This window comes from Anneissia japonica, unplaced genomic scaffold (genome assembly GCF_011630105.1).
Source record: "Anneissia japonica isolate Jap-2015-1 unplaced genomic scaffold, ASM1163010v1 scaffold1030_len608725_cov174, whole genome shotgun sequence".
Classification (NCBI taxonomy): Eukaryota; Metazoa; Echinodermata; class Crinoidea; order Comatulida; family Comatulidae; genus Anneissia; species Anneissia japonica.
In genome coordinates this window covers 24,316-36,493 of record NW_022753996.1, presented here as the reverse complement: position 1 = coordinate 36,493, position 12,178 = coordinate 24,316, and the positions used below count along the sequence as shown (strand labels likewise).

The following is a 12,178-nucleotide window of genomic DNA, read 5'->3' as shown; positions in this document are numbered from 1 at the left end:
CAGACACGGTCATTTTTAAACTTAAATAAATTTTTACCGGAACAGTTGTCAGGGAGATTTTTTAGAGGATAATGCAGAAGTCAAATAGTAATAACATGGAGCAAGTGGCAATGTTTCAAAAATTTGCAAAAATTATTTATAGCCATGTAAATTTTACATGCCAGATTTTCTTAAGTTTTGGGTGAAAAACATGGAATAAATTCAAATACTCACACGTAAAATCAGGAGCCATGTCATCGTACCTATGTTATACTACGGAACTGTTTAGTATGTCTTCTTCGATAATATCATGAATATTTATTATTTTTTTAATTTTAAAGCTGTTGGTTGGTCATTTAAAAACCCATATATGGAGAATTATGAAAATATCGCTTCCGCGTTAGCGCCCCCAACTACGAGCATATGTAAAATGTATAATAGTGACCAACAGAGGGCTCACTACTTATTGTCTATATTGAAACCGCCATGCAAAAAAGGGGCGTGGCTCTTCAAGATGCGCAAATGCATTTTCCTCCAACTTTGGAAGCTTATAACTCAGGATTGGAAATAGCTATCAAGGTCAAACTTGGTATTCTAACTTACTGTATATTCCCCCATATTACACAAATATGGCATCAGAAAAGTGTTATCCCTTCTCTTTTGAAGTTATCTGCACTCACAATAGCCGCTTTGTTTAACAACGTAATTTTTTGTGATTTTGGTACAATGTGCATGTTTCTCTTCCAAGACCTACAGTACAATATAGGGATCATTTTTTAGCATAAAGTACAGTATAGGAACAATGTGTGTATGGTAAATAATGCTATGCTGTGTAATAACATTATAATAATTATTATTATTATGCATTTTAAGATACTACAGATAGCATTGTTCAATGCACTTTACATATAAAAATCATAAAATACAATATTAAAATAGGTAAAATTACACAATGAAATTACAAAAATATCATACATAAAGACTACAAAAATAAACAAAGTATTTGAACAATGTGTGTATGGTAAATAATGCTTTGCTGTGTAATAACATTATAATAATAATTATTATTTATGCATTTTAAGATACTACAGATAGCATTGTTCAATGCACTTTACATATAAATATCATAAAATACAATATTAAAATAGGTAAAATTACACAATGAAATTACAAAAATATCATACATAAAGACTACAAAAATAAACATATTATTAATTACATCATTAAAATACTGTAATAAACAACATCGAAAAATTACTATCAATGAAATAATATTAATTACCTTTCAAATTACAGTATTATATATACAGTTATTTCCAAAATTGTTACAAGTTAATACAATACAAATTAGTTAGAAATTTTAATTCAGTGTCTACATTATGGAAAGACAATACCTATTAAATTGAAAGATATTAAATAAATATAATTATTATTTTTATTTTATTTTATTTCAAGTACATCCAACAGCGGAATTGCCCATTACAGGATGTCTTAAACATACAATATATAAAATATAGTAAAATACAAACAATAACATACAAAGGAAGCAAATCGACAATATAGAAGGCCTATACTGAATTAGCAACCTTGGATTTAAACGTGGAAGTACTGTTAAAAAATATGTCAATAGTGGTATTGTTAACGTGTAATGGTATTATAGTTATAATAGTGTCTGAATAAAACCGTTTTTAGTAGCATTGACCCGGCTAAGGGGCACAGAGAATAAGTCAGTGTTGCGTGAATTGGGCCTTTGTATTTTTAACATAAATAAAGATAAAAGAAGGCAAGTAAAAAGCAAGTTAAAACATTTGTAAAGGAAGACCATATCAAACGTGCCCCATCTAGTGTGAAGTGGTAAGAGAATAGGGGCATTAACGTTGTTATGATTAATAAAAAAAAAATAAAATACATAAATTTGGATTGAACTCGTTCTATGCAATTTGATTGAGAAATACAAATAGAATTATTAATCGTAGATGAAAAATTAAAAATATGTCTAACAAGAGAAATATAAAGATGAAGTTTGGTGCTACTATCTAGCTCTTTACAGTGCTGCCAAAACATACCCAGCATCCTACTATGTCACACTGACCTTTTTTCATCATGATTTAAATCAACTGAAATATTTGAAAGAGAACCTATTGAGTATTCAGGAAGTTCTGGAAAGGCTGTGACTTGAATGTCAGTAAAAACAGAGTGAGCAAATAAGTTAAAAATAGTTGCTAATAGCAGCTTTAGTGGTTCCATAATGCAGCAAAGATGGAGCAGTTTGCTTATAATTACTTTCAACCCAGGACCAAAAGCGTTTAGGGTTTTCATTGAGCTTTTGTAATAAAGATGTAGCATAATTTGAGTACTACCTACAGAGTTGTTTAAAAGATCTACGAGCATTTTTAAAATCATCGTGATGAAATTTAGTTTGGTACTGCCTAAACAGTTTATGTTTACTTTGTTCGGCCTTTATAGCTTTTCGGAGGTCTTTATCGAACCAGTAGCTAAGACAAGATTATAAAACACATCAAGACATTCATTAACATCATCATATTATCGTACAACTTTCCATGGTGTACAGTTAAAAATATTGCACATATCAGACCTGGGGTATTTTACGTACCCCAGTTATACGAACCCTCGGTTTTACATACGCCTCGTATCGACGATGACGTCACCAAAAAACCCAAAAATATTTAAAACAAACTGCCCTTTTCAGAGCAACCATAAGTAAAAAGACTATAACAATAAACTATAACAATAAACAAACCATAATGCAACGTATTTTCATTAAACAGCAACGTTGATTGAGTCTAATATCGGGTTGTTGTAATCTAAAACCACGTGAACTGAGTGAGATGAACAACTACCGATGGTGCTCAAAATAATTGCTTTCCTCCTTAGCTTCGTGTGGCAAACCATGGAAAATCTTGTCTGGTCAAATTTTTTTACACGAAGCTGGGTAGACATAGTTTCGTACACGAACGCTAATTGGTTGGCTCGCCCAGTGCAGCGCACATGGTTTTAGTTTGTCTCAACAGGCCCAGACAACACCACAGCTCTGTTTTTTAGAACTGGCATGAAGGGGAATTCCCAAGTTATACCTTTGTCGTATAGGAATTACAATATTTTCATGTTCTTTAGTTAAATAAAAGATATAAAGTGATGAATTAATACACTAGAGACATGGTTTTATTTGAACACTTTATTATGACATCGTAAAGTGATGAATAAAAACACTAAACAAAAGGCTTTATTCGTAGGCCTAGAGGCTAGGTCTAGCCTAGGTAACATCTTTCATTCATACATACGTTTAATGAGCTTTACCTACATATTAGGTCAAAGGTTACCACAATTTTAACCCAACCTCTATTTTACGAATCCCCCGATTTATGTACGCCCTACGGTCCCGCACCATACATAAAATCGAGGTTCTACTGTAGTTCTACTGTAGTCCTATGACAATGTCTCTGTTGGGAACAGGAATCGAAGTCGAGCTCAACGTGTACAGTAGAGAAACATGATCAGACTCAAATATCGTGTCCCCAACAGAAACACTGCAATTAGATTTAAAATTACTATACTATTACAATGTACAAGGTCCAAAATGTGTTTACCACGTGTAGTTAATAAATTATATATATAAGTTAAAATGATTAACAATTTGATCAGAGAAGCACAAATTAATAGCAGAGTTATTTGTATAATTATGGCTTTCGTCGTCATTCCACTGAAAGTCAGGGAGGTTAAAATCGCCAACCAAGCAGAGTTCAGACATTGTAGATTCGGATATGAGCTTAAGAGATTGATAAAGAAGCTCTTGGTCGATATTAGAATTTGGCGGTCTGTAATAAAGACCAACAATGCACGTTTTTCTACAGGATGCCTTTAGTTCTGTCCACATAAGCTCACTGCCTCGAATTTCATATTGTAATAGTCTTGTTGATTTGTATTTTTCACTAACAAGTATTAACAATCCACCACCACGTCTATTCACACGATCTAGACGGTACAGCATATAACCAGGGGAGCTGAGTTCACCATCATCAACGTAAGAATTCAGCCAGGTTTCACACAAGGCTACCACATCATACTTGTCTTAACCAAGTTAGCCCACAAAACTGATCTGTAATCCTCTAACTTTTTTTTCACACTTCAGACATTCTGGTAATAAATTTTCACCTTTTCAGGACCTGGGTTTGTTTCCACGTCACCACAAAGAACAAGCTCACATAAAAATGCAACATGGTTGGGGTAATACTGACCTGGTCTACCACAATTTCTTGATTTGGTCTTCAATCTATACATCAACCATGTTGTTTTAAGTGGACAAATAATATCCAACTACAGTAGTATAAGCCTGTGGAACAACGCGTCAAGCATGTAGGAAATGCATTAGTCTCTGAATCAATCGTAAGCCCATTGTACGCAGTATACAAATTCAGGTGGCCAGGTATACAATCCCAACTGAAATCAATATTCAAATAATGGCATTGGAATTGACAAATTCGATATTTCCCTGTTAATTACTATCTTATGTTTTGGAGCAAAAAAATATAAGATAACCAGAATTGATAATTGTGTAATAATATTTCTAGTTTCTGTTCAGCTCACAGATTGCAGCAGTCTTCCTAAAGGCCGTGGTGAAGTGCTTCCATGTCTTTATGAACATTTGGAAAATGTGACGGCACCACAGTGTCTTCAGTATCTCAAAAGAATGATGGCAATTACCTTCAGTGATTACCGGTTGATAAAAGGGTTCTATGACACCTGTAGGGACGACATCGAAACCACCAGTTGTGGAGATGTCTTATCCCCAACAGTGGACAAAAAGGTAAGCGAAAACATTGAATTGTATTCTTTTTGCACCTAGATCCACATTTTTGCGGGTTAAATGGTGTTGCAGATTTTAAGTTTCTCTTTAAAATATTAATACTGTGTAGTACCATTAAGTACCACCTTACTGATAAGAATTTCTGCGAGCATGATAGTATATATCGAGCGCTGCACAAGTGGTATCATTACCAAAAAGCAAACCTGTGTAATTGTTACTTTGTTATAGATTAGGGGTGGGTATTAAAATGGGTCAGACCAGAGGGCCAAACTGAATTTTTCATTGAACACTGATTGCCACAGGCAAACCCATGGTGAAAATTGTATCTTTTTTTATGTGCTTGCAAAAACCTTTATAATCACAGGGATGATATTTTTTTTTCGATTTAAATCGGATTTCCGATTTTTTAAACATGGAATTGACTTCTCGATATGTCAAATTCGTGGAGTTTTTTTGGGGGGGCGTAAGGGTGGTATTGGTGGTGGAGGTCGGTTCGTAATATCGTGTAATCATTTTTCATCTTCCTCTCTAAAACTTCATTTAAAATAAACATGCAAAATTCACCATGTTGGTGGTGCTATAGTGATATTAATTAACCGACGGTCGGTTCTCTTACGTTACTGCCATCAAAGAGTATATATATACTCTTTGCTGCCATGTACTACAAGCGCGTTATATATAATGGCAATCTTATTCATCCGGTGGTCGGAACTATAGTGTGTCTATCGAGCTTGCAAAGAAAGCATGCGTCATATCATTCGCCGCCCGTTATACCGTTTCGGAATTATATTGTTCTCGTTTTTGCTTGCTTTTGTATTTAATTAATTCGATAAATTAATTAAACCATGGCTTCGCTAAAATTTGTGAAGTGGAAAGATGAAGGAACCGTGCAGGAAATAGAATAGATTTGTTGTTCAACCCCGAGGCCTAGCGCGGCTTGGCCCATTCTAGGCCTGACATCGTCACGGTGCTAAGAGGCTCTAGCTCCGGGACGCGCGCCTCCGGGACAATGTCTAGTCTAGGCCTAGGTGGCGTCGCGAGGGCCTACAGCTACCCCCCCCCACCTTCCCCACTGGTGGCTACGCCACCTCGTTCCTATTTTTTTCTACACCTGAATCAGTATTAATGTTAATTTTTTACAGATTTTAGGCATCAGGCCATAATAGAAAGGTTTTCAAGCCAACGATGGGAGGCTTGCCGCACAAATAGGTTTTTTTTATTATATTTTTGGCCACAAGAAAATTGCCGTCTGACCGCATGTTGCACACAGGCCGAAACTTTGTCCACCTGTGTTCTAAATCAATTTTAATTGTAAAGGGTTTTTCTGTGTTAATTTTTGCAATAATACTGGACTTTTTGGTGTATTTATTAGCTGTTGGATATTTGTCAAAATCTTTTTATTTGTAAATAAAGAAAACTTTCATTGACCAGCTTTTTACTCTGTAATTTCATACTGCATCAGAATGGAATTCCTTCTTATTTTTTAAACTATGAACTTCAAAATCTGAAGACTAAAATTATTTTCTTCAATTCAGGGTCGTCGTCTTCCACACTCCCAAGGAGCTGTGGTCAACTGTTTAGAAGAAAACACAGGGAAGCTACATGAACCGTGTAAGAAGCAAGTGCTACGAGTTGCCGAGCTTGCTGCAAACGACTACCATCTTGATCGATCTCTATACTTTGCCTGCCGTGAAGATCGTGACCGTTTTTGCGATGACGTAACTGCCGGACAGGGGAAAATTTACAAGTGTCTAATGAAACATAAATTTGAAAGAGAAATGAAGGAAGAGGTTGGTTTAAGTCATTTTTTTCCATTTACATTCCATCTTTAATTTTTATTCTTTGTTTAACACTTTAAATGCCAGATCTTTTTTGAACTCCAGTGCCTGGGCGCCAGCTATCAGCCAATTTGACCTCATTACCGAATGTCACTGAGAACACATGCCTAAGTGCAAATAGATGAGCTACATACATATTTAACTCAGCCTTGATTTAATACGAATCCCTGATTTTCATACTCCCTCCAGTTCAATACCATGTGTAAAATTGAGGTTCTACTGTAACATGTTAATGAAGTCCCAAGAAAATATTCTAATGAAACAAAAATTATCAGAATTCAAATAACTAAAAAGAATTAACTGAAATGAATTGTGAAATATTTTACTATAGGTTGTGGGTTCTGAATTACAAATTTAGCACAATTCCAATAAGGCATGTTTAAAATATTTTCAACTTGTTCAAATCACAAATCAATATAAGAGAATTTATTTCAGTGTCGAATTGAGCTGACAAAGAAGCAGAAATTAACGGTTGAAGACTACAAAGTGAATGTAAATATTCAGCGCAAGTGCAAGCCTGAGATTAAGAAGTTCCAATGTGATGCCAGAAAGCCAAAAGACCAAAACATCAAACTCTCAGTCATCTTATTGTGCCTAGAACTGAACATTAAACAAGGTCAGCTTATCATTTTAGTTTTGTTTGAAGCATATGTCTAATTTTTTGTCATTTTTAAATAGACATCGGGAATAGGAGCCATGGGTATCGTATTTGTAAAGAAACTACAGTAAGTGAGTGATTCTCAATATAGGAAATTCTTGCTACTTCTTCATATTGTTTCTCCTGTTGGCCACATCTAATAGATGTTCAATAGTTTGTTAAAATGCCTACTACAGTAGAACCCCTCATTTACGAACTCCTCATTTACGAATTCCCGATTTTACGAACGTAATATAAAGGTGATGACGTCATAAAAATTGAAGCGAAAGATTTATAAAAAAAGAAACCCGCTCGAATTGAATTGTACCTATTATTACCATGCATACAACACAACACACCATACTATACAGTACTGTGTAATTCTCAAGTGAAGGAGGCCCTCTAACACGGGCCTCTTCAAAGTTTTTTATGGCTTCACACATGTGCATGCGAAAAATTGTACTTCTCTTTCAAACATCGTTTTCAGCCTTAAAATTCAACATAGTGCTTGATTGTTTTATTGAATGATCAATATATATAATAAACAAGTATCTATGGAAGTTGTGTTGGAATAAAATCCACGATCTAGGTATTTAAGAAGGTAAAAATGTCCGATAAAAACAAATTTGTGCAGGGCCTAGAGTGGGATCAGAATGCTCAGAAGCTGCCAACTGTAGGCCTAGGCCCCCTCAGACTTATGCCAGTGTAAGTAGTATCAGTGCAAATATATAGGAATTTGGGTCAACCCCGATTTTACGAATACCCGAATTTACGAACGGCTCTGGGCCCGTGCCGTACGTAAATGAGGGGTTCTACTGTATAGTTTTTTTTTCGGAAATTTATCTGTGGAACATTTACTATGCTGCAAAAATACTAACCCAAACTCAATTTTTAGTTCCTGTGTGTAGCAGTATAGGAAGCACAGGAATTGACTTGATGAAATGCAGGTGGGTGGGTATGTGTGTGCACACCAAGTTTGTAAACTTACAAACTCAAAAATAATACACTATTATATTGCTCTGTATTTTCATGTTTAGATAGTTTTGGGCATGGCATTGATCCTTATATTTGAAATTCTGTGTTTTTGTTTGAATGAGTAAATATGGATTGTTTATTGTGTATAATAAATAGGCCTTAGGGTCTATTCATTGGTTGAGTATGTTTTTGATACAAAATCATATTTGTTGTTATAATTGATAACATCAACCTGCCCACCTCTACAGGCAAGAAGGTGAGTGGAGATTGCCAAGGTGAGATATTTGACATGCGTAAGCAACTGATGGAGGACTACATGATAAACCCACGGATCATACTAGCATGTCGTGAAAATATTGGTACAGATTGTGAAGGACTTCAACGAGAGGGCAAAACACTACACTGTCTGATGAAATTAGCCAAGGACGATAAACTGCACAATGGTAGATGTAGAGCAGCTGTAAGTATATTGTGTAAAGTTACTAAATTATACATCACTTGACTTTACTCTGCCTACTTAAATGTTTTGTTGGATGCAAATGAGCAAAAAGCAAAACTAAATTATGCCGTAGTATAATGTGTGCTGTGTGTTGAAGTTGCCCAGTGGGCTCCAGTGGGTGGAAATGTTTTGATGATTGCATATCATCATCAAGTTTTAGAAATACGGAAGATGCTATCATACTCTAACTTGAAAAAATATATGCCTATCTGGAAGGCACTGCAAAACTGTATTCATTCGATGTGTGTAGTCAAATTCTGAATATGTTTATTTATCAGTAATTGGTTCTGTTTGGGGATATTGCTTATTGGCTTGAGGTGGGAATGTAAATAAACTTGATAGGGATAGGATAGATAGACTGGTGAGGAGGGCAGGGAGGATGGTTGGGTGTGAGCTGCCCGTGGAGGACTCAGTCTACCGAGAACGGTTGTGCAAGACATTCTGTTCGATATGGGTTGATGTAAGTCACCCCCTTCATTCAAATATTGCCAACTGTTACATTGAACGTAGCGGTAGACTGAGGCTACTGCAGGTCTCTACAGAACGCCATCGTCTCTCCTTCCTCCCCAGAGGAATTAGGGACTTCAATACTAAACATCAGACGTAGAGGGTTTTTAATGTGGGTGGCCAGTATTGATTATAACAAATTAATTTGAATATATCATAACTAATATTATTGTTAATAATATTATAATTATTATAGTTATTATTATTAGTTTTATTATTACTAATATTATTATTATACCATGATTAGTAAATAGTCTTGTGCTTTTCCATATTGTTGTATACAGCCATGAAATTTCCCTGCAGTGGGATGAATAAAGTATCCTTGTATATGAGGCATGTTGTGGCAAAAGGGCTAAGTTGTAGCAAAAATTGAAATTCAAGTCATTGGTATTTTCAGATACCTGAGTATGTGAAATTGGACATTTCAAGCCTGAGTTATTGGAAAATGAAAGTACAGTACTCTTAGAGTCAAGATAAACATGATTTGAGTAATTGCCTTTCAAAACTATTTGTGCATACATTGTTTAATAATAGAATTAACTATCTAAATAACATTATAAAATGATTTGTTGACCACTTCCAGAAATAATACTTTGGGACATTAAACTGTTGATCTATAGTCAAAAAAAAATTGGATTTTTAGGAAATTTTTTGGGCTCCCATATTTTAAAGCTTATCAGTACTGGCCTGTGTGACAACTTAACCATTTCGCCACGGCATGCCTCATATTCTTTTTAATCAGAAGCCAGTAATTATCATTTTTTAAATACCAAACTTAGAAATCTTCATAGAGTTTTAAGGTTTTACCAATTTTACAAAACTTTATTATTATCATCAAATAATTTGATTGGTTTTAAAATAACTATTATAAGTTTCTTCCTGCCGGGAGTTACTAAGGGATCTGGTCATGAGTAGAGAGTGGGAAAGATTTTATGTTGCATGTATGCATTGGCGAGCACTTGGTTCCTATAATTATGCCTTCTATTTTAACAATCTTAAAGTACAGGGCACTGTCAAGGGCCCAAACTGGGAATCAGCTCCCTTTAAATTCAAGTGTTCCAAGGAGACCTACTTTCTCCGATCATCTTTTTAACCGTTTTCAACCCTATAATCCAGTTCTTAAAAGAATATGAAACGTCGTATGGTTGTAATATGGGAGACAAACGATTCATTACATTATCCTTTGCAGTTGATTTTTGTCTGATAAGTAATAAATTATACAATATTAAATGCTGGTGGTGATGTTTAATTGGACATCAAAATGTTGATAAATATTATTTGCTTAAGTCAGTTTTGATACCTATTAATTAATATATTGTTTGTTATGTTGTGTCTAAGGATTCCTATGTAGATAAAGCATACTGTACTATTAATATAAGGGCACATCCCCCACCCCAAAAAACTGAATTGATTCAATTTGTGTAGTAATTGTTCTTGGTAGACAGTAGTAAATAGTTGCTATATATTTGTGGATGGCTATTCTTGATTTTTCTTCATGGTCAGTTGTTTATGCTGGTCGATTCATTGCCAACATTATTGTCTCAAAATGTTTTACAATATATCATCATCGTATTTGATTCACAATACTCTGTGGTTATTTTGCTGTCGATAGTACCCCAGTTTGAGGAAAAGGCAGGGCTTCCTGTCTGTGTGTGTGGTGTGATTGAGAGACGCTTAGTGCTTCTCAATTAACTAAAACATACCATACCATTTTAAACGTTATATGTAACCACACACATACCTTTAAACAGATTCGGTGGAATTTTGACTACTACTACTTGCACCACCATCCTTGAGATCCCCTTCGTTATATATTTAGGCTATTCATCAGCTTCAACGGAAACTTAATAGGCCTTACCGAGGACTTGTATTTGTTGTTTTCCACAGAGTTGCACATCCTTAAATTTCTTTAAGCTGTTTACGCTTAATGACACAACCATACTCTAGGTTTTTACAACATGTAGCACAAAAATATGCCTGAAACCGGCTCAGATTTATCATTTGAAGAACTTCTGTCCAACGCCATACTTGCAATTAGTGGAGTGTGTTGTTTACTATTTACATTGGACAAACGGCATAGAAGGTAGTTTGTGATTGGCTGAGGGCCTTGCAGCTAAGCCAAACTTCATTGTTAGTCGTCTTCTGATTGGCTATAGTTACGTAGCAACTTTTGATATAAATTCTCATTTTTGGTTACAGTTTCCCCGAATTCATGATTGCCGACAATCAGATTATGTTACAATTTAATAGTATTGACATTTTTGTGCAAAAGCCAGGTAGCCTGAATTGGTGGGTCACAGAATTGAACGTTTTCGATTCGCAACCCACGGTCTATTATTTACTTACAGTGCATGAATTGACCGACAGACAGCTTCAGACATTAGACCATCCGTACAAGTACAATCAAAGGATGGCATCACAGGTGTGACTCCTGCTTTTATCCATAGCAAGTTTTGGGAATACCTACCCTTTCTGGTATTTACTTGGAGTCACATTGCCTAGCTTCTCCTAGATGTATGATGAAGGCTGACTGTCGGGTAATTCTTGCACTGAAATGTAAATTGGACCGTGAAGAATCATGGGTTAGAAGGATGGCAAGTAATGGATCGTTGCAATGGAAGAATATTTACTCGTCCACAATTGCTAGAGCTGGGGACTCCCCTCTGGTTGGTCAACAGTCAAGCAACATGTTAAATATACAGTGTTGTATGACAAAAGAGACAAGTTCTGGACAGATTACGTTTAACCCCTAGTCCAGCAGGGTGAACTTTAACCCCTAGTCCAGCAGGGTGAACTTTAACCCCTAGTCCAGCAGGGTGAACTTTAACCCCTAGTCCAGCAGGGTGAACTTTAACCCCTAGTCCAGCAGGGTGAACTTCTGAAACTTGCTATTCTAGAGGCATACGATATTAAATGGA

The 12,178-nt window shown here is 35.5% G+C and overlaps 1 protein-coding gene across 1 annotated transcript in view; it reads left to right on the top strand.

Annotated features, from left to right (window-relative positions):
* The window catches only part of LOC117122995 (Golgi apparatus protein 1-like), a 41,078-nt gene that overhangs the window by 6,996 nt on the left and 21,904 nt on the right, over window positions 1-12,178 (top strand). The window contains exons 4-7 of the mRNA XM_033268780.1: window positions 4,580-4,804; window positions 6,340-6,594; window positions 7,078-7,258; window positions 8,503-8,714. Coding sequence (XP_033124671.1) covers window positions 4,580-4,804; window positions 6,340-6,594; window positions 7,078-7,258; window positions 8,503-8,714 — 873 coding nt within the window. The remainder of the gene's footprint in view (window positions 1-4,579; window positions 4,805-6,339; window positions 6,595-7,077; window positions 7,259-8,502; window positions 8,715-12,178) is intronic.